Raw genomic sequence first — 26,499 nt, 5'->3', positions numbered from 1 at the left:
AAGGTTAGGTGGCCAGGAGAAGAAGAGGGGGCTATGGATAAAGTATAAAGTCAAACCCACTCAAACAATACTACTCCAGCCTGACGAAGAGTTCAGAGATGCCGCAGTTTTCATTTACTTCTACAGACCTTTCCCCTCCACTCTGGTCTTCTTCTCCCTGTTCATTTTCCTCTTTTCTCTTCTCTCCTCCCCTCCTTTTTCTCTACTCCAGATCTAAAGGATTCCACTTTGGGCTATAAGATCCCTACCCAAGCTGAAAACCAGCCCATTCTACAATGGATTCTGGGATATGACTAGGTCCTTTCTTTTCCTCTCCCCTCCCACCCAATTCCTGCAGTCTGAAATACTTTCATATGCTTCTCAACTTCCTTGCCAGAAAGTTGGGGACAAAGATCTTCTCACCAGGAACTATAAACCAACAGGGAGGTCCTCATGCTGCTACTACTCATGGGCCTTAGAATTAGTTTTGTCCGTCTTCCTACAGAGGACAACCCACAATAAAGTACCACCCAAAGTGGACTTTCCCCAGGACACCCTTAGGATTATTATTGGCCTAGGTATAGCAAAGGAACAACATATAATTTTGTCCCTGCCTTCAATGAGATTAAGGGCAAATACATATAAAACCAAAAGAAAAAAGAACTAAAGATTGAGAAACTTAAGTATAAACAATCTCAAAAAACCAGAAAGCTCAGAAAGCAAAAAAGGTCTCCTTTTAAGGATATAAAGCAGAGATCTACACAGCCTAAGAAAGACTCTAGCTAACTTCACAGTCCAGGAATTGGCAAGTTTGAGTAACTATGCATAGTTGTCAATGAGCCTAAGTGAGCTATACTTGCTCAAAACACTACTACTGCAAACCAGCAGTAGTGTGAACAACTTTAAAAGGGAGGGAGGCTTTTTCCCTATGATCCTAAACCTCCCTGCACCTATCTCCAGGCTTAGGAAACACGGACAGGCTGCCGTCACGACCACTCAGTCATTGTCTGTAGGGTATAATCTCAACTACAGTCTTGTGCTCTCTCAGCCACTCCTGAGTCAACAAGGCTGAACTATCAGAACTCAAGACAGTGACAACATATGTCCCACTGGCTCTGGAGGAGACATGTGTCTACTACACGTGAAGAGCTGACTTCACCCTTTACATTTCATAAAATGTTCCTTGTTACTCAGAATAAAAGCTATAGCAGATTTTGTAACCCTGCTGTACTCAGCCTTAACTTCCTGAAACCCACTTATGCCCCACCCTCCTAAGAGTTGCAATATCAAAAATACTTTCTACCCTCAAAAAAGCTTTGCAAAAAAGAAAACTTGAATCTATCTTCCTTGTATTGCTGCTTGGAAATTAAACAACTGTATGCTAATATGTAGCTATTAGCAAAGCTAACAAGTCAAGTCAAATAAAGAGAAATCTCTCTCTCTCTCTCTCTCGAGATGTCAAAGAATCTAGGTAGAAAAGGCTCTTAAAATTATGAATTCTGGCCGGGCAGTGGTGGCGCATGCCTTTAATCCCAGCACTTGGGAGGCAAAGGCAGGCGGATTTCTGAGTTTGAGGCCAGCCTGGTCTACAGAGTGAGTTCCAGGACAGCCAGGGCTATACAGAGAAACCCTGTCTCGAAAAACAAAAAATAAATAAATAAATAAATAAATAAATAAATAAATAAATAAAAATAAATTATGAATTCTGCATTGAAAAATGGCTTAGTGGTTAAAGTGCTTATTATTTATATGTTTTGGACTGAAATTTGGATCTTTAGAATCCTTTTTAATGCTGGATGAGCATGAAGGCCTACTTGTTAACTCCAGAATTGGGAAGGTAGAAATGGAGGATCCCCAAAACTAGACTAATCAAAATTGCAACACAATTTTTTTGTTTTTTTGTTTTTCAAGACAGGGTTTCTCTGTGTAGCCCTGGCTGTCCTGGAACTCACTCTGTAGACCAGGCTGGCCTCGAACTCAGAAATCCGCCTGCCTCTGCCTCCCAAGTGCTGGGATTAAAGGCATGTGCTACCACCGCCCGGCTAACATAATTCTTTATAGAGCTTAAAAGAACAATTCTCAACTTCATAAGGAAAATCAAAAACCCCAGGATAGCTAAAACAATCCTAAATAATAAAAGAACTTCTGGAGGTATCACCATCCTTGATTTCAAGCTGTACTCCAGATCAATAGTAATAAAAACTACATGGTACTGGTATAGAAACAGACAGATTGATCAATGGAATCAAGTTGAAGACACAGAAAACCCACATAACTATGAATACTTGGTTTTTGACAAAGAAGCCAAAACCATACAATGGAAAAGGGAGAGCATCTTCAACAAACAGTGCTGGTCTAACTGGATGTCAGCATGTTGAAGAATAAGAATAGAGCTGTATTTATCACCCTGCACAAAACTCAAGTCCAAATGGATCAAAGACCTCAAACTAAAACCAGACACACTAAATATAATAGAACAGAAAGTGAGAAATAGTCTTGAACTTGCCAGTATAAAAGACAACTTCCTGACAGAACACCAATGGCTTAGGCACTATGGTTGAAAATTAATAAATGGGACCTCATAAAACCGAAAAGCTTCTGTAAGTTAAAGGACACTGTTAGTAGGACAAAACAACAGCCTACAGATTAGGAAAAGATTTTCACCAACCTTATATCTGACAGAGGGCTAATATTCAAAATATATAAAGAACTCAAGAAGTTAGACACCAACAAACCAAATAACCCAATTTAAAAATGGGATACAGAGCTACACAGAGAATTCTCAACACAACAATCTCAAAAGGCTAAGAAGTACTCAGAGAAATGTTCAACATTCAGTCATCAGGGAAATCAAAATGACTCTGAGAATGCCTAAGATCAAAAACTCAAGGGGCAGCACATGCTGGCGAGTTTTTGGAGCAAGGGGAACACTCCTCCACCACTGGTTGGGAGTGCAAACTTGTACAACCACTCTGAAAATCAATCTGGTGGTTTCTCAAAAAATTGGGAATATTTCTACCTTAAGACCCAGCTATACCACTCCTGGCCATATAAAAGATGTTCTACTATCCCACAAGGACACTTGCCCAACTACGCTCAACTTGTTCATAGCAGCCTTATTCATAATATCTAGAAACTGGAAACAACTCAAATGTCCCTCAACTGAAGAATGGCTAAAGAAAATGTGGTTCATTTACACAATGGAATATTATTCAGTCATTAAAAACAAGGACATCATGAATTTCACGGGCAAATAGATGGAACTAGAAAATATTATCCTGGGTGAGGTAACCCAGAACCAAAAGGACATGCATGGTATGTACTCACTTATAAGTGGATTTTAGCCATAAAGTACAGGATAACCACACTATAACCAAAAGACTCAAAGAAGACACATAACAAGAAAGGCCCAAGGGAGGATAGTTGAATCTTTCTCAGAAAGGGAAACAAAATAGATATTGGATGTCGACAGAAGGAGGGAACTGGAGGGGGGAGGGGATAGGGATTGGGGATGGAGAAATCAGATGTAGGGAGAGTAGGGGAGAGAGAAGGGAAATTGGCCTTCTCTAGGGGCAATCTCTAGGATGTGCCAGAGACCTGGGATAGGTAGAGGCCCCAGGGGATATATGGGGTGACTCTAGCACAGACTCCTAGCAATTCGGGAATGTGGATCTAGAACTGGCCACTTCCTCTAGCCAGGCAGGACTCCCAGTTGAGGGATAAGGACAGTTACCTACCCATAAAACCTCGACCCAAAATGTGTCTTGCCTAAGTGTAGGGACAAAGATAGAGCAGAGATGGAGGGAATGGCCAACAAATCAATGTCCCAAATTAAGACCCATCTCACGGGCAAGAACCAGTCTCTAACACTATTAATAATACTGTATCAGACAGGAATCTAGCATAACTGTTTCCACCCAGTAGCCAGTGTAATGAGATGCTGAGACCCACAGGCAAACATTAGCTAGAGGTCACGGAGTCTTATGGAAGAGTTGGGAAAAAGACTGAAAGACTCAAAGAGGAAAGGGACTCCACAGGAAAACCAACTAACCTGGGCCCTTGGGGGTTCTCAGAGCCTGAATCTCCAACCAAAGATCAAACATGGGCTGGACCTACGTCCCCTGCATACATGTAACTTATGAGCAACTGAGCAGGGGCTGTCCTTGAGTCTGTTGCTTGTCTGCTTGTGGATCCTGTACCCCTAAATGAGGCCTTAGTTGGCCTTAGTGGAGAAGGATGCACTTAGTCCTACAATGACTTGACTTGTGAGGGTGGGGTAATGGGGGGGGACAAGCACTCTAAAGAAGAAGGGGAAGACAGAATGGAGGAAGGATCTGCATGAAGGGGGTACTAGAAGGAGAGGGGGTCTGATATTGGGATGTAAAGTGAAGAAATAAATGTAGTTTAAAAAAAGGGGGGGAAATGGAAGATCCCTAGAACAAGCTGGCTAGCTAGACTAGTCAGATTGGTAAACTATGGTTCAAGTGAGAAGAGATCCATGGCCCAATGAATCAAGTGGACAGTGATCAAGGAAGACTCCAAAGGTCAACTTCAAGCTTCCATGTACATACGCTCCCACATATATGTATGCTACACACACAAACACAAGGTGGGAGGCGAACCAAATGGCAGCTATATACAATAAATACAAAGCAATATACTACTGACCTCAGTGGCTCTGTGATAGCTGCTACTGAAAGTGCACATGAACTGAATCTATCTGATCAATTCACACTTCTATACAAATGAATTATAACAATTTAATATTAACCTTATCTAGTGAATTCAGATTTCCTTGTATTTAATTTGAGTTGGAAAGAGCTAAGCTATCAATGAAGTCTCATTCCCATGGCACCATGGAAAGGCTGTCTTCTAAACATTACTGTCTCTCTGGGCTCCAAAGGTAAACACCAGGCAGGCCAAAGTCATGCCTATCTTACCATAGTCCTGGCACCCAGCCACAGCAACATAAGCCACCTAGAATGGGAAGCCACTCACACCCTTCAGAGGTTTATACTCCGAGTGACAAAGAAGAATGGAATCTTCCAGTGGGTAGGAGGTAATACAAAGAGTTCATCTAAAAACCTACCCACAATCATTAGGGACTCTGGTTACCAACTCAATTTTTTCTTTTTTTCTTTTTTCTCTTTGTTTTTAGCATGTTGTCATCTTCTTTGGTGAAAAGATGGACAGGTTAAAAATTAAATAAGCTCCAAGTTAACAAGTTAGACCATAGTAAAGGGATATCCACTGCTGAACAGATGTGAATTTCTGTTTAATGAGGATTTTAAACCCACTGAGATTCAGGCAAGTATTCAGTTTCGTGAGCTCAGGTATTATTTGCTAGAAAGAGAGTACAAAGTTACCATTGTACCTGAATGTTCTAAACATGGCACAATTAGTCTGCAGAGAATAATTTCTCAGTGTCTTTTCATGACATCAAGGTTTAACAAGCCCAGCAACTGGCCTATCCAGCCTCCTACCTCAACCTTCAAGTCTTTTTATAGTCACAGGTGATTACCCCATGGAGAGATTACATCACTTTTGTCAGTAGGGTTTGCAGCTGACAGGAAGATGCTTTGCGGATGTTTTGGGAACTACATCCTCATTTAGAAACACATTGCTATGGCCCTCATTGTTCCTTTCTAAGAATAGAACTGCCTTGGCAAACCCTGTGCCTAAACTGGAGCCAAACAACCAAGCAGCCATTGTGGGTAAGAACACAACTTCAGAGGAAAACACAGTAACCTAGAGATGACTCCTGTATCCTTTTGATACGGAAAAGAACACAGATAGGGTCTTTATTCACTATCAGAACAAGTCTCTGGAGGCTGGACTTCCCCCCTCAATCAGGAAACCTAAGAAATGGGCCCAAGGACACCTACCATTAGGTACAGGTAGGCCAACGCCAGCAAAGTCATGAACAGAGTCAGACTGAATGAACATAAATATCAGCCAGTTCCACCATTTGTAATTATGTACCCAGGTAAGCTACCCAACACCCACCTCACTTCCTCTTTCCATGAGGCACAGAAATGGTGTTCCTTATGTACATCTCCTATCTGCTGCTCTACCATTCCCAGCTTGGTGCACATTATCTAACTCAGGTCCTCCGGAGATGGTGAGGTGAGCCAAAGAGGTCTGGCCATACCTCTCTGATAAAGTAGTACTTAAGGCCAAAGCCACATCCTATCATAGAGAATCTGGTTTTCAACAATTTTTATCTTCAACAAAAACTGAGAACTTTCCCCACTCACTCTGCTGTGTAGAGATACAGATGGCTGCTTTTACACTATCTCAAAATTGCACTGTGAGAACTGTGATGCTTGACATGGTCTTATGCATCATGGCAACGTGGGGGAGGGTGATCAGAAACAAAGAACACTAAGTTTGTCAGTAAATATCTTCTGGACTCAGAATGCAAAGCATTTGATCTGAGTCGGCAGCCCACCTCAATTGAGATCATCAAAATAGTGCAAAGATGAGCTTTCTAAAAACCCTAGGGATTCCTCAAGTAATCAATCTTTCCTCAGCAGTCAGATTTACACCTGCTCCAAATCTCTTAACCTGGACAAACAGTGACGCAGGGTACTCAGTTCTGTGTTTTCATGAGATCAAAGGTGTTGTCTTCACAAAGTCTCCTGTGCAGTGACTCAGCAGTAGGTCACATAACAACTCTGCTGTCATTTAGAAGTTACATCACGCCTTATATATGTCATGTGCCCTCCAATCATTTTATTAGTCTATACAACATACCAACCTGACATTCTTAAAGACTGTTGTTTCTCTTTAACAGCAGCATAAGAGGTCAAGTGATTTGCCCAAGGTCATAACTCAAGTTTCTTCAGATCAAGCAGAGACAGCTGGGACAGACTGTCCCACAGTGGGTCCTAGTTCCTCTCTAGTCCAAGAAAGGTAGTATGAGTAGCATACGCACACAGTTTGTTTTTAATTCTGATCTTCCCATGAAGACCATGAATTGTGTTTCTGCATGAAGCTTCTGAATAACAAGATAGGCAAACCACATCTAAAAAGGAGTCTCCAATGAAAAGACCAAAGGAAAATCTGGCCTTTGGTTAATGTTTCTCTAATACTTTTGCTAGTATAATTCCAAATCCTGAGCTATAGATGAGACAACATCTAGGTATGACAACACACATCTGTAATCCTAGCACTTGAGAAGTTGAGACAGAAAGATCACTAGTTCAAGGTCAGCCTGGCTACATAGTTGAGACTCCCTCAAAAAACAACCAAAACAAACAAACAACCCTGAAGGATGAGGAACAGAAGATGGAACAAAGGGCAGGCAGGCAAGCAAGATGGCTATGGAACTCAAAACCCAAACATAATGTACTAGAACTCTCAAGTGACCCTTTACACGATTCTTTTTTGTTTAACCTGAGATTATAACCAAGACTCCATGTGATCTTATAATCAGAGGCTACGCTCACATAATGCTTCTAGAGAACGCATTATCTATGGTCCAATGGGATTCTTATAGCCATGAATGTGCATGATATGTGCACATGTCTATTGTCTACTAGGGTTCACTGGTGGCAAGGCTATATATTTTACAAACACTTTAAGATATCTCTGAAATAGGGGGCTGGAGAAATGGCTCAGCTGTTAAAGGCTAGGCTCACAACCAAAAATATAAAATATCTCTGAAATGGTTATTCAGGAGCAGCTACAAAAACACATAAGAAATCGAGAAGTGTGGTCTGGAAGAGATGGCTTAGTAGGTTAAGATCACTTCCTATTCAAGCTTAAGTACCTGAGGACTGAAGTTAGAATCCCTAGCATCCACATTAAAAGCCTATAAAACACATGTCTATATTGTGGGGTGGAGATAAGGGGCTCCTGAGAGCTCATTGGCTGGCCAGGTAGCCAAAACAAAGCTTCTAGGTCAGTGAGAGGCCCTGTCTCAAGGCAGTTAAGATGATAGAAGATACCAGATGTCATATTCTGGCCTCCACATGCATATGTTTGGGTACAGGAACTCACATTCACATGCATGTACACCCTCCAATACACACACACACACACACACACACACTCACACTCACTCACTCACTCACTCACTCACTCACTCACTCACGAAGGGGAAGCAGCTAAAGAAAGGCAGTCCCTTTAGCTTCACTGTATCTGAGAGTCTTGGTTTCCTGGTGAGCATACTTGGCACGGTGCTCATGGCAGTCACAGCCATGCAGGTGTGTTCTGAGTTTTCAGGCCAAGGGGGTGGGTATCACCTTCCCCTAGAAGCCAAAAAATATTGGCAGCAATGCTGGCACACTGGATCTTAGTAATGGTGAAGGCCCTTCTCCCTGTCTGCACTCTGCACCCAGATAGTACATATTTTATGAGGAATAAAAATGACTTGAATGTTAGGGTGGTGGGAAAGAGTCTTTGCAGTGGGGAAGGGAAAGAAAACAGCTTTAACTTTTCCATTCTAGTCTGGGTCCACATTATAAACAGATAGTTTTTCCACACTAAAGAATAATAATCCCTTTATCTAGCCAGTCTGAAACCCTGGGTAGAAAGTAGGGAAGGTGCTGGGTAGGTGTAAAATGGAGTGGGAAATGGAAGGAAGAAAGCATAGAGCAATAAAAAGGAAGGTGGAGAAGGTAAGATGACTCAATGAAACTAAAGGGGCCAAAGACTTCCAATACTCTGCTAGCAACAATGCAACTTAACATGCTAGGGCAGCGTCCAGGAGAAATCCTGGGAAAGGCAACTTGCAGTGGTTCCTAGGCACCAGTCCAGGTTCTGTTCCTGGACCTACCATTAACTATTAGACCTCAGGCAAATGTACAACCTCTCAAATCTGGCTGAGAAGTTCACCCTTCCTTCTAGCTCTGACAGTGGTTTCATTCAAGCACATACCTACTAAGCAGCATTTGTTCTAGGCTAACTTGGGGAATGGGAGCAGGAGAATACAAAACTTCTATAAAGAACCAAATATTCTGTTTGTCTGTCTGATCCAGGTCTCACTCTGCAGCCCAGGCTGGCCTTAAACTCATGGGATAGTCCTCCTGCCTCAATTTGCTAAATGCTGGGATTATAGGCAAAGAGCCGAATACTTTAGCCACTGTGTTTTTTTACTATACCTACTCAACTTTTTGCCATTACAGCACAAAAGTAGCCAGAGACAATATATATTCAAGAATAAGCATATCATGTTCCACTCAAATTTAACTTATAGGCATTGAAATTTGAATTTCATATAATTTTTACATGTCACAAAATATTACTTTTCTGCTTCTTTTTTTAGCATACTAAAAATATAGGTAGCATGAAGATCATACAAAGCAGGCAGAAGCCAGGAATGGTGGTTCATATTTGTAATCCCAGCACTAAGGAGCTAGAGGAAGGAGGTCCTCAAGCTCAAGGCCAACCTGTATTATAGCATTAAATCAAGTTTTCCAGACTAGTTCTTGATACATAGTGGGGAGTTAGCATGGAGCAGTTTGCTAGCTTCTGCTCTAGAGTTAAGAGCGGTAAGCATGACAACTTTTACACTGTGTTTCTGTACGTATCACTTCTGGAGACTTGTATAGGCCAGTCTTGTTTTCCTTTTCATACAAGTATGATCCCATACAATGGAGTCCCAATCATCAATGGTACCAGGGGTTATACTAGGGTTCCTCATGGCTAGGAAGGAAAGGGCAGAAGGAGGGAAATCAGAAAAAGAAGTATGGACACAATAGGGAAGGCTATAATGGAACAACTGAATCCATAACCATCTCTCTCAACAGTTCAGAATCACGCTAAACGTAGACGAACCCTTCCTCCTATCAGTTGTATGAGTAAGAGGGTAATAGAAATGATAATAGAAGAGAGAGCACTGAATTATGAAAAGTCCATGGACATATAATGTGCCTCATCACCACTAAAGTCCCATTCCAGGATAACTCTGCAATCCCTCTCCAGGGAACAAATCCAAGAAAACTGCCATCCTGGTTGTTCTAAAGAACTCTGGCAAGGATTCCATTAGTGCCAAACACCAATGTTCACACCAGGACTCATAGATACACAGATGGTTCTGGCATGCCATCCAATGGCCTGCTCAGTACCTCCTACTATATGTTTTTTGGAAAGGATGCCAGGTCTGGATTGCACAGAGTGAAACGATTAGGGACTTTAGAATACTGTCAACGCATCAAGAATCAACAAATTCAAAATGGCTTACTCCTGAATTCTCAGTCTCTCTTAGCAACATTCCATCTTATCATTCTTAATAGAAAAGCTCTCAGAGTCATGAAATACAAACTGAGGAGCTACAAGTGACAGTCAACTTTTTCATTTAACACATGAAGAATCTGAGCTATGGGACAAAGCTCTGGGCTTTGCCCAGAATTACAATGTAACTATAATGTCAGGTACTAGGTCCTATTTTCACTAAGATACAGTATCTCAGCTATGTTCCTGGTCTGAGAAGAAGCACAGAAAAACAAGGAAAAAATGAACAAACAATAAAAACAAAAGAGTGAACATCATTAAGTGTTTTACTATGTAACATTAATACCTTTACAGCCCTCAGTAAAGTAGCTACTGTTGTTAACCCACTCTGTAGCTGAGGAAGCCAGAAATTCACAGTAACAGAGTGATTTGCTCAGGGTCATAGGCAGTAATAGGAATGGGCTCTAAACCCAGGCAGTCTAATTCAGCTCATTTCCTTCCCTGTATATCATGCCCTGGATCCTAGGTTTTCTCTAGCTGAAGATGCCAACAGCTGGGGGGGAAGGGAGATAATGTAATCACCAGCAGGTTCCCCATCTTGCTCTATTAGGTTTCAAAGAACTGACTTCCTGCTGTACATACCAGACTATAAAACAAAACAAAACCAACCAAACAAACGAAAAGTTCTTCTGAACTGCCTGACAAAAAGCAATCCCAGGCTCCAGGAGAAACCCGGGTATAATGTTTTCCCCTCCCAAACACAAAAGGCAGATTTGAACTTACCAGAGGCTAATCCATCTCCCAGCAGAGTGCAAAGGATCACCAGTTGAAGAAACACTCCATGCCCCACGGAATTCACAACAAACTCTGAGCTTCTCTTTGGTGCTATCCTGCCATGGCACATCTTTTATCCGTCTGAGGTTTTTATTTATTTGTTTTGTTTTGTTTTAAAGAACGACTTCAAAACCCAGAAGAATCCTAAAGCCAGCCAGAAGTAGCTTTACCTAAAACAAACAAACAAAAAAAGACTTAAGTAAAGTGAAAATTTCAGCTATAAGTTAGTTAGATGCAAGCACTCTGCAAGGAAGCCACAATCATACACAAAGCTGGAAGAATTCTAGCAACTGAATCATTACTGCCAAGAGACAAGCACAGAAGCTCCTCCTGGGGAGCTGCCAAAGCTTGCTGCCAGCTGTTGTCAAAATCTGATCTAGGAGGCAGACCCTTTCGAAAAGGGACAGGGGACAACTCCAGCTCACCTGTACATCACCTGCCCAGCCAGCCAGGTCCGGTCAGTGTTCCTTTCAGAAACTGCCTGCTCTGACAGGACCACTGGCCTACAGGCTCCAGCAGAAAGCAGCTGTTGACACAGAGCTGCTCCGCCTATGTCACTTGGCTTCAAAGCAACTTCAGCTAACCAAAAGGAAAAACAGAGTGAGCGCATGTCTTAAAGGAATAACTACACCGCCTAGAGAAGGAATGCAGCAGCAGGAACCAAGAGCACAGAGGCCTAGCTTATCAGAGGCTGAGAAGTCCCTGAGGATCTCTTTCAACAGCCCTGAATCTCAAACTATTCAAGGCTCAACCTACACACCTGTGACCAGAGGGGTGACATTCTACTGACTAACCTTTAAAATGATGAGGATGTGGACGACAGGCTGCTTCCTGTAGTTGCTAAATGGCCCCACCACCCATTTCTGGTTCAGGCTGACATGAAGAATAGTAAAAAGTATTATTTAAAAAAAAAAAAAATCAAGCCCAGTGTGGCAGCACACACCTTTTAATCTCAATGTTCTGGAAAAAGAGTCAGGGAGGTCTCTGCGAGTTCAAGGCCAACCTAGTCTATATAGGGAGCTCCAGATCAACCAACACTATACAGTGAGACCCTGTCTCAAACAAACAAACAAAACCAAGTAGTAGTCAAGAATTTAAGGATTATTTTCTAAATGTCTTTAGAGAAGATTCTAGGTTGATAAAACATGAAGTGGGCCTATTTTATTCAGTTATTTACCAGTTACTCAAATATCCTAGTTTATAGAAGGTATTCAAAATAACATACTTCCTTTTTAAAAATTTCCATACACTCAACATAAAGCTCTAAAGGCACAGATCAGAAGGCCTCCCATTAACAACCCTAATAAAGGATTCTCTGAGTCTTGGCCAAAGATAATAGATGATAACCAGACTCAACTTTAATGTATATCTGAAGCCTTGACTCAAACCCATGTTCCCCCCTCCCTCAGAGGAGACAACTGCAAGCAGTAACATGAGTTCTCTCAGTGTAAAATAGAGCAGTTATGAGACTCTTCAGTACATTAGTCGGGGATCAAGAACAGAGCTAGCCACTACAGGCTCCAGTCTTCACCTCTTTTCTTTGTGACAAAGGCATCTTTGGTCTTCAGCTTTTACTCAGACTGTAAAGCTGAAGACAGAGTGGTTCACAGAGAAGTCGCTATGTTTATGCATACGTAGATTGTGCTCATATTTATATGGCTACAAATGGGAGAGTGGGAAGGCCTATATTGAAATATTTGTTCCTTGTAGCTCTTAGCCCAGTTTCCTCTCTGTGAAAAATGTGCCTAACCCATTTAAGTCCTCAGTAACCTTATTGTCATTGCTGCTATAGTCAAGCTGCTTTTCAAGAAGATGAAAAAAGAAGTGGTGTTATTTAAAGTCAGAGGTTAAAGATGTTAAAGGATATGTCCAGAGCCCTAGCTGGCTAATGATAAATTAACAATGAGTCTTGTGGTGCTATTTCAGTATATCCACACTAGATAACCCTATGAGGAATTCTTCAGTCATCTCTTTAAGGCAACACCTGGGAACCATCAAGAATGCCATCTGCATGTGCCATATCACAGCACATGAACAATACATATTTAAGTGGTGAGTGGGTATATGTAAGGTAGTGCCTTAGGTGTTCTGCACATGAGTATCAGGAGTTAAATAATACTACCCAGAGGAGCTGATGCCACTCTTGAGTCCTAAATGATGTGTAAGATATATTGGAGGAGAGGGGGCTGTAGAGGAAGCAGGGAGGTTTTACTATAGATGGGTGAATCAAGAGTACTCCTGGAAAAGGTTCAGAAGAAGGCTAAACCAAGGAGTTGAAAGTCTAATTGAAAAGCAAGTAAAACTGTCAGGGATGTTAAGTAAGGAAGTTAAAAGAGCAAATTTTAAAAAAAAATATATTGTTTTAAAATTATGTATATACATTTTTTTCTGTGTATAGGTATGTGCGTATTGGATGTAGAGGTTGGAGGAGGGGTGTTAAATCCTTTGGAACTGGAGGAACACAGTTGTAAGCTGCTTGATATGGCAGCTCCCATCTTCTGGAAGAACAGTATGTACACTCTTAACCACTAAGCTGTCTCTTTAGTCTCAGGACACCAATTTTATTTTTTAAGATCACTCTGGAAGGGATTATAAAGAATTGGTCAAGAGAGAAGATAATCTCAATATTCTTTATTTTATATATAATGCCTTTAGAAGGCAACTTAATAACATAGATCCCAAAAAGTACATATTCTCTGACTTACTGATTCTTATTGATTCTTATTATAGATCTAATTCTAGATCTATCATCAGAAATCACAAGTGTGCAATAACATATACATATGTAGGACCCTCAAGAACATTGTTTGAAAAAGGAAAATACTGGAACAATCTGAAAATTAAAACGGCTATATTAGTTATAGTACACTTAAAAACACACGATTCAGTTACTTAAAAATGGGGCATTCTAAATCTTGTTAATATAAAATACCTTCTTTTATCTGAAAAAATGGAACGTACACTTATATTTTTTAATTTATTAATTTATGTTAGCTTTTTAAGATACAGTCTCTGAAGCCCAGATTGGTGTTGACCTTGCTAGGTAGCCCAGGCTGCTTTAAACACTTCATCCACTGCCTCAGCCTCTCAAGTGTTAGGACTACAGGTGTATGCTATTATACCCAGCCCATACTTGGATTTTTAAAGGGTGTATGTTACACATACACTTATATATACAAAAAATCCCTCAGGAATAATACATAAGAAACATTGCCTTTAAGAAGGATAACTGAGCCGGGCGGTGGTGGCACATGCTTTTAATCCCAGCACTTGGGAGGCAGAGGCAGGTGAATTTCTGAGTTCGAGGTCAGCCTGGTCTACAGAGTGAGTTCCAGGACAGCCAGAACTACACAGAGAAACCCTGTCTTGAAAAACAAAACAAAAAACAAACAAACAAAAAAAGAAGGATAACTGAATGGTTAAAAATCAAGAAGCACTACACAGAGAAGCCCTATCTCGAAAAAAATAAAAAAATATATATCAAAAAGCAAAAAATAAAAACCAATTACTATACGAATTCTCTCAATCTTCTTGAGCACTGTACTTTGTATCCATATTAACTTTTCAAAGAGATAAAATACAAATCAATTTAATGTAGCATGACTTTTATGTCTATTTCCTCAACAAACTTCTAGGAATAGTCACTTTAAAGGGTCAGCCCTATGGGCATCTCCAGAAAAAAATCCCTTTCCTGACACTTCCTATCATGCCTATTCCCAGGAGAACTGGCTCCTTGGTACCCTTCACTACTTCAACTTGAACTGGTTACTGTATCTATTTGTTTATCTGCCTCACCCAGTGGACTGAGAGTTCCTTGAAAGCAGAGACAATAAATTACTCATTTTGCAACCTTTATCTTTAAGAGCTAGCATAGCATAGGCCCTTGCATTTGACAGGGGATTGCAAAGGTTTGCCAAACTGTGGGAGGAGACTGAAAGTGGGGAGAAGGCGGAGGAGTACAAGCTCCTGATTTGTTCTGTCTCACCAACTGCTGGCTTCTCTCTTATTGCTTAGGCAGCTACCTGAACCAAGAGACCAATAAAACATAGTACTTGATATCAAGTACAAAATGCAGAGTGGTGTGTGGATTTACAAAACAGGGAAAACATAAATGGGGTGTCATCAATGGAGTATTTATGTGTAAAGGATGGTCTAAGGTTACTGCTTCAAAATAACAGAGGAAAGTCAACTTTTAAGACCCCAGAGTAGCACCAGCTACAAGAAAACCCAGCTAATTTGGACAAAAAGTCATACAGCAAATCAGATCTAAATAAGGAATTATCTACTTTAAACATAGAATTTTATAAAGTCTTCAGTTGGGCATGGTTTATACACCTGGAATCTCAGAACTCACAACAGTGAGACAGAAATACTGTAACTTCAAGGCCAGCCTGGGCTACAGTATGAGACCCCATTTCAAACAACACCAAATTGGGAGAGGGGCATCACTTTATTTAGTAGTATAGCCACTAAAAAGTCATCCACACTCCAGTAAATAATTTCCCACCCATGATCATGCAGGCAACTCTGAACTCAGTGGGTCAGTACTGTACACACACACACACACACACACACACACGAAAGAAGAGAGGGAGGGGAAATTTTTAGCCTACATTTCCAGGTACAGTTACTATTGAGGGAAGTCAGGGCAAGAACTCACAAGGCAGGAAACTGGAAACCAGAGTTGATGCAGCCTGTTTCTTATATGATTCAGGGGTGGCATTGCCCAAGTGAGCTAGTCATCCCACAGCAATTAACAATCAAGAAAATGTACCACAGGCTTGCCCACAGGACAATCTGGTGGGGGCAGTTTCCTAAGGTTCCCTCTTCCCAAATAACTCTTAACTTGTGTTGAGTTGACATAAAACTGACCAGCATAATATCATTATCCCTAGAGAAATACTAAGGCTTAAACTGTTAAAAAAGGAGTGGGGGTGGGAGGGGAGATCCATTGCACATCAGTATTCTTCTGGTATGTTATTGACCATGTAATTAATTAATCTATTTTTGAGACAAGGCTTCCCTGTGTAACTCATGATATCTTTGAATTTGCAGCCATCTTCCTGCCTTGCCTCAGTAAGAACTGGAATTTGGAATTATAGGCATGCACCATAGTGCCTGCCACCTGCTACATCCTCTACTTTTAAAGAGATTTATTTTTATTATGTTTATATGTATACTTGTGTCTGTAGAGGTACATGCATGCACATGCAGGTCCTATGGAGGCCAGAGGCTTCAAATCCCTACAGTTAAGAGTTTTAGATGGTTGTGAGCTACATGATGTGGATGCTAGGAATCAAACTTGAACTTGGGTCCTCTAGAAGAGCAGTATGGACTCAACCCACAGAACCAGCTCCAGCCCTAGAGCCTCTATTTAAAAAACAAAAACAAAACCATACATGATTGAAAAAAAATAACTGGAACTAAACTTTTGTTTTCTTTCTTTCTTTTCCTTTCTTTTATTTTTCCAGATAGGGTTTCACTGTGTAGCCCTGGCTGGCCTCAAACTCACAGAGATTCTCCTGCCTCTGTTTCTGGAGTGAGTCTGGGATTAAAGGTTGTCGTGCCTCAACTTTCAAAGCTAGCATTCATCCACCCTCACAGGAATGTAACAACTGAAGTTTTAGGTGAGCAGGGGTGAGGGACCTGTGCCAGGTAGCAAGGCTTTCTGGCTACTATTTCTATTTCTAAGAATGACTCTCAGGTCTCATGTCATCCACAGAATTTTTTCCCTAATGCTTTTATATTTCTCTCTGTGTAATCCAGGTCTCCTCAAGCAGTGCTTTTCCCTCCAAAACACAGAGCAAGAGCAGACATGAAAAGCCTGCATTTATCATTCTGGTTTTCTTTCTTGGGAACACAGCTGTTGTCCTCAAAGTGGGCAGTAGTAGTAAGTCCCATTGTAGATGGTCAGCCCCACAAGGACAAGGTGCTAGCCTTTCACATTCATGAACCAACAACCATAAAACCTAGGGGACTGCATCCTGCTCACGAGCACTCATTTCTGCCCCTAAACTTCCATATGTTTAATGCCAGTCTTGCTAAAGTTGTGGGGTCAGGTCCCTTTCTTCTCTGACTCAGAAGGTCCTAACTCCCAGGTACTGGAATATTAACTTCAGTTCACATATAATATTTAGGATAAATTATTAGATAAACCATGAATCGTGTATGCATTAATCAGGAAAGGGAACTGGAAAGAGAAAACCAATTTGAAACCTTTTCTTATCTCAGACTAATACAGAAGGGGATGAGAGAGAGTAAGAGTGTAGAATAAGGTAGTATATTCCTTTGACCAACCATCTACACCAACCCTCTCACTGTTACATGATGGGAAAGGACAAAGACCATTTCCTAAAGTATGAACAGAACGTAAGCACTGGATTACATTTCAGAATGTTCTAACAAGAAGTCCAAAGTCCCCAGAGGAGAATATCAAAAAGTGACTACCCAGGCCATTCCATAACTCTTACCTTCTTAGATGGGATTGTAGAAATTTTCCCCTTTTCACTCCCATTCACCTTCAAACCATCTGGACCTCCTACCATCCCCTATAGACAATATAAGGTTTTGTAGATGCCTTCTATATTCTTCCTCCTATGGATTTTTTTTAGTCACCAACTTCTATTTCCTCTGAACAACTAACATTTCAGTGCCTCAACAGCCACAATTTCTTCTATTGGGATTTGAGGAACATTTGGCAGAACATTACCTTACCCATTTCACTGCAGGGCAGAACAGGGAAGCAGAAGGGAGGAAGAGGAGGGTAGAGAGAGGAAGAAAGGAAGGGAGAGGAAGGGAAGAAAAGGGGAGGACTAGGTAATCCAGGCTATCCTTGAATTAGCAATCAATTTGTCAAATGCTGGGATTATAGCTATGTTCTACCATTCCTTGGTAAAAATAAATTTTGTTGAAATTTAATCTGCTCCTAATTATAAAAATTACCCTCAGCTTTCCTCTTAAGGCACCTAAAAGTTACTGGAATGTGCCAGAGATTTTCTTGAATTGCTTTGATATTCCTTACAACCTGTGATGCTCAAGAAGAACTGCTGTTGATACTCAGGGCATCACATTTTCTCCCAAGGTCCAGGCAAGCAGGAATACCAGTGACACATGATTATATTCTTGTTCAGTCCTCTCTCAGTCTTCTAGGATCTAGCAGCAGTTTTGACTACAGCAGGGATCTGACAGGAGACAGCTAGGTCTAGCTTCAGCATTAGGCAGTGTTTCTGTCCTCAAGCAAGTCACCCAGTCTTTCCAGTGCTTAGGGGTGGACCTGGATGGCTTCCAAGGCCATTTCAGGTCTAAGGAATTCAAACCCTTCTAGAAGTGACCCAAAAGTATTTCCTCTGAAAAAGTCTACAAGTGTTCTATTCTAACTACAAGGAAGAAACGTAAAATCTACCCTAGCAGCCCTTCCACCTTCATCTTCCAAGACCAAACTCTAGCATCTATCTCCCTCTGCATTGCAGTAAACTCAAGAGAATCTACTTTACCAGTTAGAGCTTAATCCATCAGCACATTTGTACCCATCATCTAGCACACAGTGTTCCTAAAGCACTTTCCAAAAACAACAAACATCTAACAAAGAGAGAGAGAGAGAGAGAAAAAAAACACACACACAAGAATCAAAAAGCCAACCACCTCAAGCCTCAACACACAGGAACACTGTAGCAATGCAGGAGCCTAGGGAAGAGATAGAAAAATGTAGGAGAAATGAGAAGAGGAGAACAAAGCAAAACCGACTCTGACAGGAAAAACAGGAGAAAGCAAGGAACTCAGCCATAAGTGTCTAATCTGTAGCCAGGAAGCCACTTTTTAAAAGCAGAGCTTTACCGTAGACTGACAGGGAGACCTACAACAAAAACTTCACTTCTTGTGCTTTTATTTCCTTACCAGTGGGAGGAAAATGGTTCAGCTAAGAATCTCTCAGGAATAGCACTGCAGGCCAGGGCAGATCTCTGGTCCACTGGACAGTATTAACTGGATGGTCTAGGAAAAGAAATTTTCAGTTCCTATCTGCAAACTGGATAACACCAATCTTCTGGGACTACGTGAGGTGGAAAACAACAAGCATGAGCTATAGAATGTATCTGAAACTGACTTCAGTTCACGATGGTGAGGGTTCTTCCGTCAGGCTGTGGCTGATACCCACTGGATTCCCTAAGGGCAGTCTTTGAATGTGGTTTAGAAACATCCTGAAATCAGGCTCAAAGCACAAGGTCAGTTCAGATTTAAAAAAAGCCAAATCCCAAAACAACCAACGAGTTAAACAAGTGAACCTTCTTCTCTCAACCTTAAACAAGGCTCTTTCCAAATCCCAAACTACTTTTAAAGGCACTTAACTCAGCATATATGAAAAATTAAATATCCATCTGCCTGCTTGAAGAGAGTGCCCTGCTCTTTGGGGGTGGGGGATGTTTGGGAGAGAAAAAAAAAAGGTCACTCTATCTGGTTGGCCCTGATCTCTGTGTAGACCAAGCTGTCCTTGAACTCAGAGATTAACCTGTCCCTGCCTCCTGAAACAACCAAGTATATCCCCCCCCCTTGAAGCCCATACAGTGACAGGTTTCTTCCCCAAGCTGCATCTACCACAGGTAATGACTGGTTCACCAATTCTACTTCTCTTCACAACCCAGAGTGTTCAATAAATACCTGTTGAACTCAGGAGAAGAAGGAGATAAAAACCTTTGACTGATAGTTTGTGCAGAACAAAAGAGATGGCAAAGCAGCCACAGACATGAAACAGAAGGGAAGGGAAGGGAGTGCATCGACTTCAAGTTTGAGACAGGTAGCAAATGCTTGGCAGATACAGCAGTGATTAGTTTCTAGGCCCCAGAAGTAGATGTATCATTATACCCTCTACATGACTCACAGCAGAGCTAAAAGGAACAGGTTCCAATACTCACTCTGCAAACAGAAATCCAAGAAAGCGATTTGCTCAATCTGAACCCTCACGACTCTACATTTTCAGGAACCGATTATACTGTAGTTCAGCAAATATGTACTAGCTGTCTTCCATACAAGGTTTGGGTAATCACAGAGATCAGATGTGGTATCTTGCTCTCAAGGAATTCACAATATGCTGGAGAAGAAGTACATGCTTATCTACAGCATTCAAATTGCTCCTAGGACCTAAAAAATGTATTTTATAGTGCTAAGAGAAAACAAAGGAGTTAAGAAGCAAAGACTTATAATTATGTATGGGTGGGGTATGTATAAACTGTACCCTGAACTCAAGCACACACTGGTGATCACACTTCCAAGACAATCTTCTGTAGACAGAAACTGCTTATTTGTAATGATAAAACAAAAACAAAGACAAAACAAAACAAAACCTCAGAAGACCAAGTCATTTTTTAGGATGAAGAGGGGAGCAGTTCATTTTGTCTGCTAGAATCACAGGATGCTTCTGTCTGGTAACAAGAAATAAATACGTATCTGTATGTGTCACTGGAGAGGATATTTAGGAGCCAGATTTTAGTGTTCAGAGCAGTTATAGCTGTGCAGGAAACACCTCCTCCATGTGAAAAATAGCAAACCCAAAGGAAAAGGCTGCTGCACTTGTGTTTACTTTTTACCATCTACGTGGATGGCTTTCCAAAGGCCCTCAAGTGGGATGATATAAACAGGTCTGTGTCACTTCCTGGTTCTCAGGCCTTCTGCTAAACTCCCAGTCTGTCTGGGAAAGCTGCCTATTTAAAAATAAACCTTTAAAGCTCACCAAAAACTCCAAACTTAAACCATCCTTTCCTTTATTTCATTCAATTTCACTGAAATTAAATGGGGTAGAGAACAAGGAAGGAGAGAAAATAATCACAGAGAAGGAATCTTGAGTTCAAAACAAAACAAAAAATGTGCTCAATGAAAGTCAAAGTCAAGAGAAGTGGGCTCTACTTATGTATCACCTCTAACTAGAAAAACTGACCTTGAGCAAACAAAGACACTTCATCTCTGCTCAAGGAGGGCTTCTGCAGTCATAATCCCAGCATAATTATGCAACCTCAGGTTCCTTATCTGTTTACTTGTTTCTCTTATATGGCTTTTCTGCACTACATACGGAAAGGAACACAAAACACTTAGCATAATGCTGGCATATTATGAGTCATCAAAAATGATAGTTACTATTATCATTAATACCTATCCTTATTATTGTTATCATCATTTGAAACAGTGTTGTGACAGGTGAGCTCTATTTGAAAAGCATCTCTGTTCCAAACCCTATAATTCTTAGTTACTTTCTCTTCTTTTTCTTCCATTTTTAAGAGTGCTAGACAAGAAAAGGGAGACAAATTAGGCAAAGTCTGACAGTTAAACAAACATCCTCAGTGTCTATACTAGAAACAGTAGGGAATGATCAACCCAGAAGGAAAATCAAATAATGAGATATATCATTCTCCAAAATAGAAAGACTTGTATAGTTTCTTTTATTATACTCATAGCATTGTGACATAGTCACCCACAGTGCACTCTCATGAATGCCAAGGACAACATTCCCCCGGCAGCAGAACCTAACTTCAGACACTTAACCTTTCACTACGTAAAGGTCCCCAGCAGCCCTTTAAAGAAGCCCTAAAAGATAGATGGCACAGTAGCCCATCCCACTCATTTCTACTGATTAATCCTACCACCAGAGTTTTGTTGTGGTAGTTGTTTAAAAGTTCTCTCTCTCTCTCTCTCTCTCTCTCTCTCTCTCTCTCTCTCTCTCTCACACACACACACACACACACACACACACACACACACACACTCCTCTTCTTGAGGTGGAGGATGTAGCTTACTCATTTAGTATAGAGCTCCTTAACACTGCATAAATCTGGCCTGATGGTGCATACCAGTAATCTCAGCACTTAAGAGGAGAAGGGGAGGTCATCCTCACCTATATATCAAGTCCCAGGCCAACCTGGAACGAATGGGACAATAATAATAATAATAATAATAATCCCTTGCTAACCCTACCTCCTAGTAGTTTTCACTCACAATTTTATGCAAGCTGAAAACCTCCAAACTCAAGAGTTACTACTAAGAGTGATGAGGGCACATTACTTTCCTCTTGTATTTTTTATTCTCTGTACAAAGGTGAAGAAAGGCAAACTTGACCTACAACCTTCCAAGTAAGTAAGTCAGCCCATACATGTTGTTTGAAGACATCTCAGGAGGAAAAATGGAAAACAGGATGATGAACCTAAAGACACAAGATGATACACAGGCTTATCATTTACATCTGTAAGATCCAAAGTTTCATTTCTAAACATTTTTATTTCCATGGTTTTCTTTCTGCAATGATATTTATATTACATGAAGATTCTCAAGGACCAGGGCAAAAGGACAAAGCACTCAGAGAGTAAACAAAAACTCAGCAAAGGCTCTCTAGTAGAGTGGTTAGAGGGCAGCATCTGGAACAAAACTAAAACCTGGATAACATGCGTTAAAACAGAAGTCAGAGTTGGGGAAGGAGCCCTAGACCCATCCATACAATTAGTCCCTGAAAAAATAGGCTGCTGCTCACCCACACCGCTTCACACACTGCTTCCCTTGCTCAGGTCACTCACAGGCAGCAGATGGTCCTAGCCCTAGGCAGATGGCTGAATATGAACAGGACAAAACTAAGGCCCATCCCTGATTACAGGAGTGCCTGGGGGTTGGCACAGCTCAAAATCAACAGCATCATCCTTGATTCTCCAGCACCTACAGAGCTCATAAAGTGACTGGGTAAAGAATTTAGAGTTAGGGAAAGACTCAGTACAACTCTCAAGCTGACCCAAGAGTGCCCATCCATTCATTTACTATGTATATATACCACAATCTAAGCAGTGTACCAGCAACTTGGGAAATAGTGATGACAGAGGTGGTGACAAAAGACTATCTGCACTCAGGAAGTTCTCTGAAATGTAAGGGCAAACAAGTAAACAGCCAGCAGTACAGTGGGGAAGTGCTGAGTCCAGGCCAAAATCAGGGAGGCTAGAGACACTTGGAATGCATCAGTCCAAACTGACCCTCGCTTTTCAAGTGTTCGACAGACATGAAAGAGACAGGGAAAAACATAGGGATCATTCCAAAAAGAAACAACAAAGAGGCAGAATAGAATTGGGAACTACCTCACCTCTGCTGCTAGCATGAGACCCTAACCATTACTACTTAAAATGAACTGTGGGGTCATCTTATCATGTCCCATCTATTCAATTTAATAGAAACTGTAACCTCAGCACGAGCTGCAACTTGCCCAGGGATACAGGCCTTGAATGCCTAAACCACTCAACTCACTTTCCTCAGATGTTTCCCAGTCAGAATCTGATTGCTGACTAAACCTTCAAGGACACATATCAACCACAGATCTGCTCTTCCTGGGTTAGGTATATTCTGAACACCCCTGGAAGAGTACTTGCTGAGGTTATCTCTACCAGATGAGGAACTCAGTAATAGAGTTCCTTCAGGAGTGCCAGTGTAGCATGAAGAACTCATGAGAAAATAGTAACAGGTAACCTTCTCTTCCGGAAAGAAAGCAGCAGGCATTTGCAACAGAACATGAAATAGGCTGTCTCTATATAGATGCATGAAACACACACACACATGCACACACACTATTTAAAAATTGGAACACCTGAGAAATTCAAGACTGAGAAATCTGTCAGTACAGAACAGGATACACGCAGGCAGGCTTAATTAAGACTCTGCAGCCTGAAGCCAGGTGGTGGCGGCGCACACCTTTAATCCCAGCACTTGGGAGGCAGAGGCAGGCAGATTTCTGAGTTCGAGGCCAGCCTGGTCTACAGAGTCAGTTCCAAGACAGCCTGGGGTACACAGAAAAACCCTGTCTCGAAAAACCAAAAAAAAAAAAAAAAAAAAAGGCTCTGCAGCCTGTTATCCAGGAGCCTACCTCCTTGTCTAGCTAGTCACATTAACTTAGCTATGAGAAGCAGACACTATAGAGAAGTTACCCTTGGGGGTGGCCATCAGTCTAGCAGACAAGCCTTTAATGTGAGGGCCCAACTGCCCTGTCACCTCAATCTCTACTTTCAATAGCAATTGCTTTGTGACCCCAGCTCTCAACCAGGCTGCCCACTCTGGATCAGAGTATATGTAAGGTGGAAGAGAGCATTCATTAACTTTTAGAGTTTAACTCTCTCTCTAGAATCTAAACAGACAGGAAGTACAGTTGTTCAACTGCTAAAGCATAATTTCTCTTCTGATTATAACAAAGCAAAATTACATGTCAATATCTGAGCAGAGAGGGGGCTGGTAAGAAGGTTCAGTTGATAAAAAGAGAGAGCATGCTACTAAGCCTGACAACCTAAGTTTGATCCCTATCACCTACGTCACTATGAGGAAAGAATCTACTCAAAGTTGTCTTCTGACCTCCATGCACCCTACCCATGCACATAAAATAAATACTTTTTTTTAAATGTGCAGAAAGAGGCTAATAAAGGTCAAATCTATTTACTACCCCATTCTGCATGGTGATCCTCTACTCCAAGACCTTGAAGCAAAGGTATGATGAAAACATCCTAATGATCGAAATCTTTGCAGCCTCCCTTTGCCCTCCGATAGTTCCTCTGACCACATACTCCAGTGCAATTGACAAATGATGGCTTTAAGGTTTGAGGATGTAGTTCGGTGGTACAATACTTATCTAGCATACAGGAACACAAAGATATCATAAATAAGGCTGTCTGATCCTGGTCTTTGGGGCCCAAACCAGCTGGCAGCAGCCAAGGCACATAAGTGGCCTGCCAAAAGAACTTATTTATACAGGGACTGAAAGCCATGTCCAGCCCTAGTATCCTAAACTCCTTCCCATCTACCCTGAGAAAGCAACGGGTGGAGGTGAGGGTGTTTCTGTCTGTGTGAGGTGACTCTATCCAGACTTCCTTCTCTCCATTAAAAACTACCCTTCAGACCCTGAACTTCTAAAAAGAAAAGCAGTTCTGATTTCCAGAACTTTTTTCCCTGCTTCTTAAAATAAATAAATGTTCCCATAAAGGAAGATCAGCTAAGGGTAGGTAGAAAAGGATAACTACTTTAAGTTCCAAAGCCATTACACTTCTGTAAAAACTTCTTCCTCTAAAGAGGCAAAACATCTATTCAAAACAGAAAACATTCTTCATTCAGATTACTTCTCTAACGTGCACCATTTTGGCAGACAATGTCTCTGTTCTTCAAGGTTACTTCTTCTTTGACATGACATTAAAACTCTCACACATAACGTGAGCTACAAATTTTCTTATTACAAGCTTTAGAAATGAGTAGTTTACAGTTGATCATGGCCACACACACACACACAGATAAATCTGAATTCCAAATATTGAAGAGGAGACAGGAAGACTGTAGATTAAGGCCAGCCTACATTATGTAGTAAGTTCAATACTATTCTGGACTACACAGTGATAACCTAGGGGGGTTGAGAGGGGGAGAAGGCTAGGCACTCAGGAGGCAAAGGCAAGCATATCTCTGTGAGTTAGAGGCAAGCCTGCTCTATATACCAAGTTCTGGGACAACCAAAGCTACATAGTGAGACTGTCTCAAACAAACAAACAAACAAACAAACAAACAGGAAGAAGGGCTGGAGAGATGGCTCAGTGGTTAAGATTACTGACTGGTGGCTCACAGCCATCTGCAATGGGGTCTGACGCCCTCCTCTGTGTGTCTGAAGAGCGCAATGGTGTACTCATATCATTAAATAAATAAATCTTTAAAAAAAAAAAGGAAGAAAAAGATTCCCAAATTGATTTCTCAAAAAAAAATTAATAATAGAACATATGAACCAACTATTTCACTCCTAGGTATATACCCGGAGAACTTTATACTTCAAGATTGAGATATTTGTCTACACCCCCCCCCAATCTTTATTACTGCTTTATTCACTAAAACAAAGAATTGGAAAAAACTTAGTTGTCTGTCAACAGATTCATGGAAAATAAAAATCAGATAAGCCCCCATGCACGTGTGTGCACTTATACACACATACACACACACATACTACAACCACTACTATTACTACTCAGCTCTTAAGAAAATGAAGTTAAAAATGCAGAAAAACAGACTTAGAATATATACTATTAAGTGAGGTCACACATCTCAGAAAGAAAAAAACTGTATGTTCTCTTTTATACATGGAATCTAGACAACAATGTGTATATGATATATACATGAAAAACAAATGTACATGTGGGTAGTATAGAATAGCATAAAAAGAGAAAGTTGTTTTTCTAGTTCTAATTCTGTCATGGATTTTTTTTTTGTTTTGGGTAGTACGTAAGTGCAAAATGTAAAATGTGAAACTCCACAGCTTCCATTCTGAATGCATATTCTAACCGTATAGAAATTCACTGAGTTATGCAGACTTTGGATCTAGGTATTTTTGATATGCTGTTTCTATTTATTTGCAAATTTTTTATAATAAAGCTTATAAAAATTTTAAATTATTAAGAAAAATGATTTTTACAAAGTTGTAGTACTAATTCGCAACTTAATCAGTGTACTATATGCAATCACCACTACTACTAAAGAACT

At 40.9% G+C, this 26,499-nt stretch overlaps 1 protein-coding gene across 2 annotated transcripts in view; it reads right to left on the bottom strand.

The window, feature by feature from the left end:
- Susd6 (sushi domain containing 6) overlaps positions 1-26,499 on the bottom strand; it is a 93,256-nt gene that overhangs the window by 43,767 nt on the left and 22,990 nt on the right. For both annotated transcript variants that reach the window (XM_028789496.1, XM_028789505.1), the window contains exon 2: positions 10,942-11,162. In XM_028789496.1, coding sequence (XP_028645329.1) covers positions 10,942-11,062 — 121 coding nt within the window. In that variant the 5' untranslated portion in view covers positions 11,063-11,162. The remainder of the gene's footprint in view (positions 1-10,941; positions 11,163-26,499) is intronic.

Source organism: Grammomys surdaster, unplaced genomic scaffold (assembly GCF_004785775.1).
Source record: "Grammomys surdaster isolate TR1022 unplaced genomic scaffold, NIH_TR_1.0 127, whole genome shotgun sequence".
Classification (NCBI taxonomy): Eukaryota; Metazoa; Chordata; class Mammalia; order Rodentia; family Muridae; genus Grammomys; species Grammomys surdaster.
The sequence above is the reverse complement of the archived record's forward strand: the minus strand, read 5'-3'. Positions and strand labels throughout refer to the sequence as shown.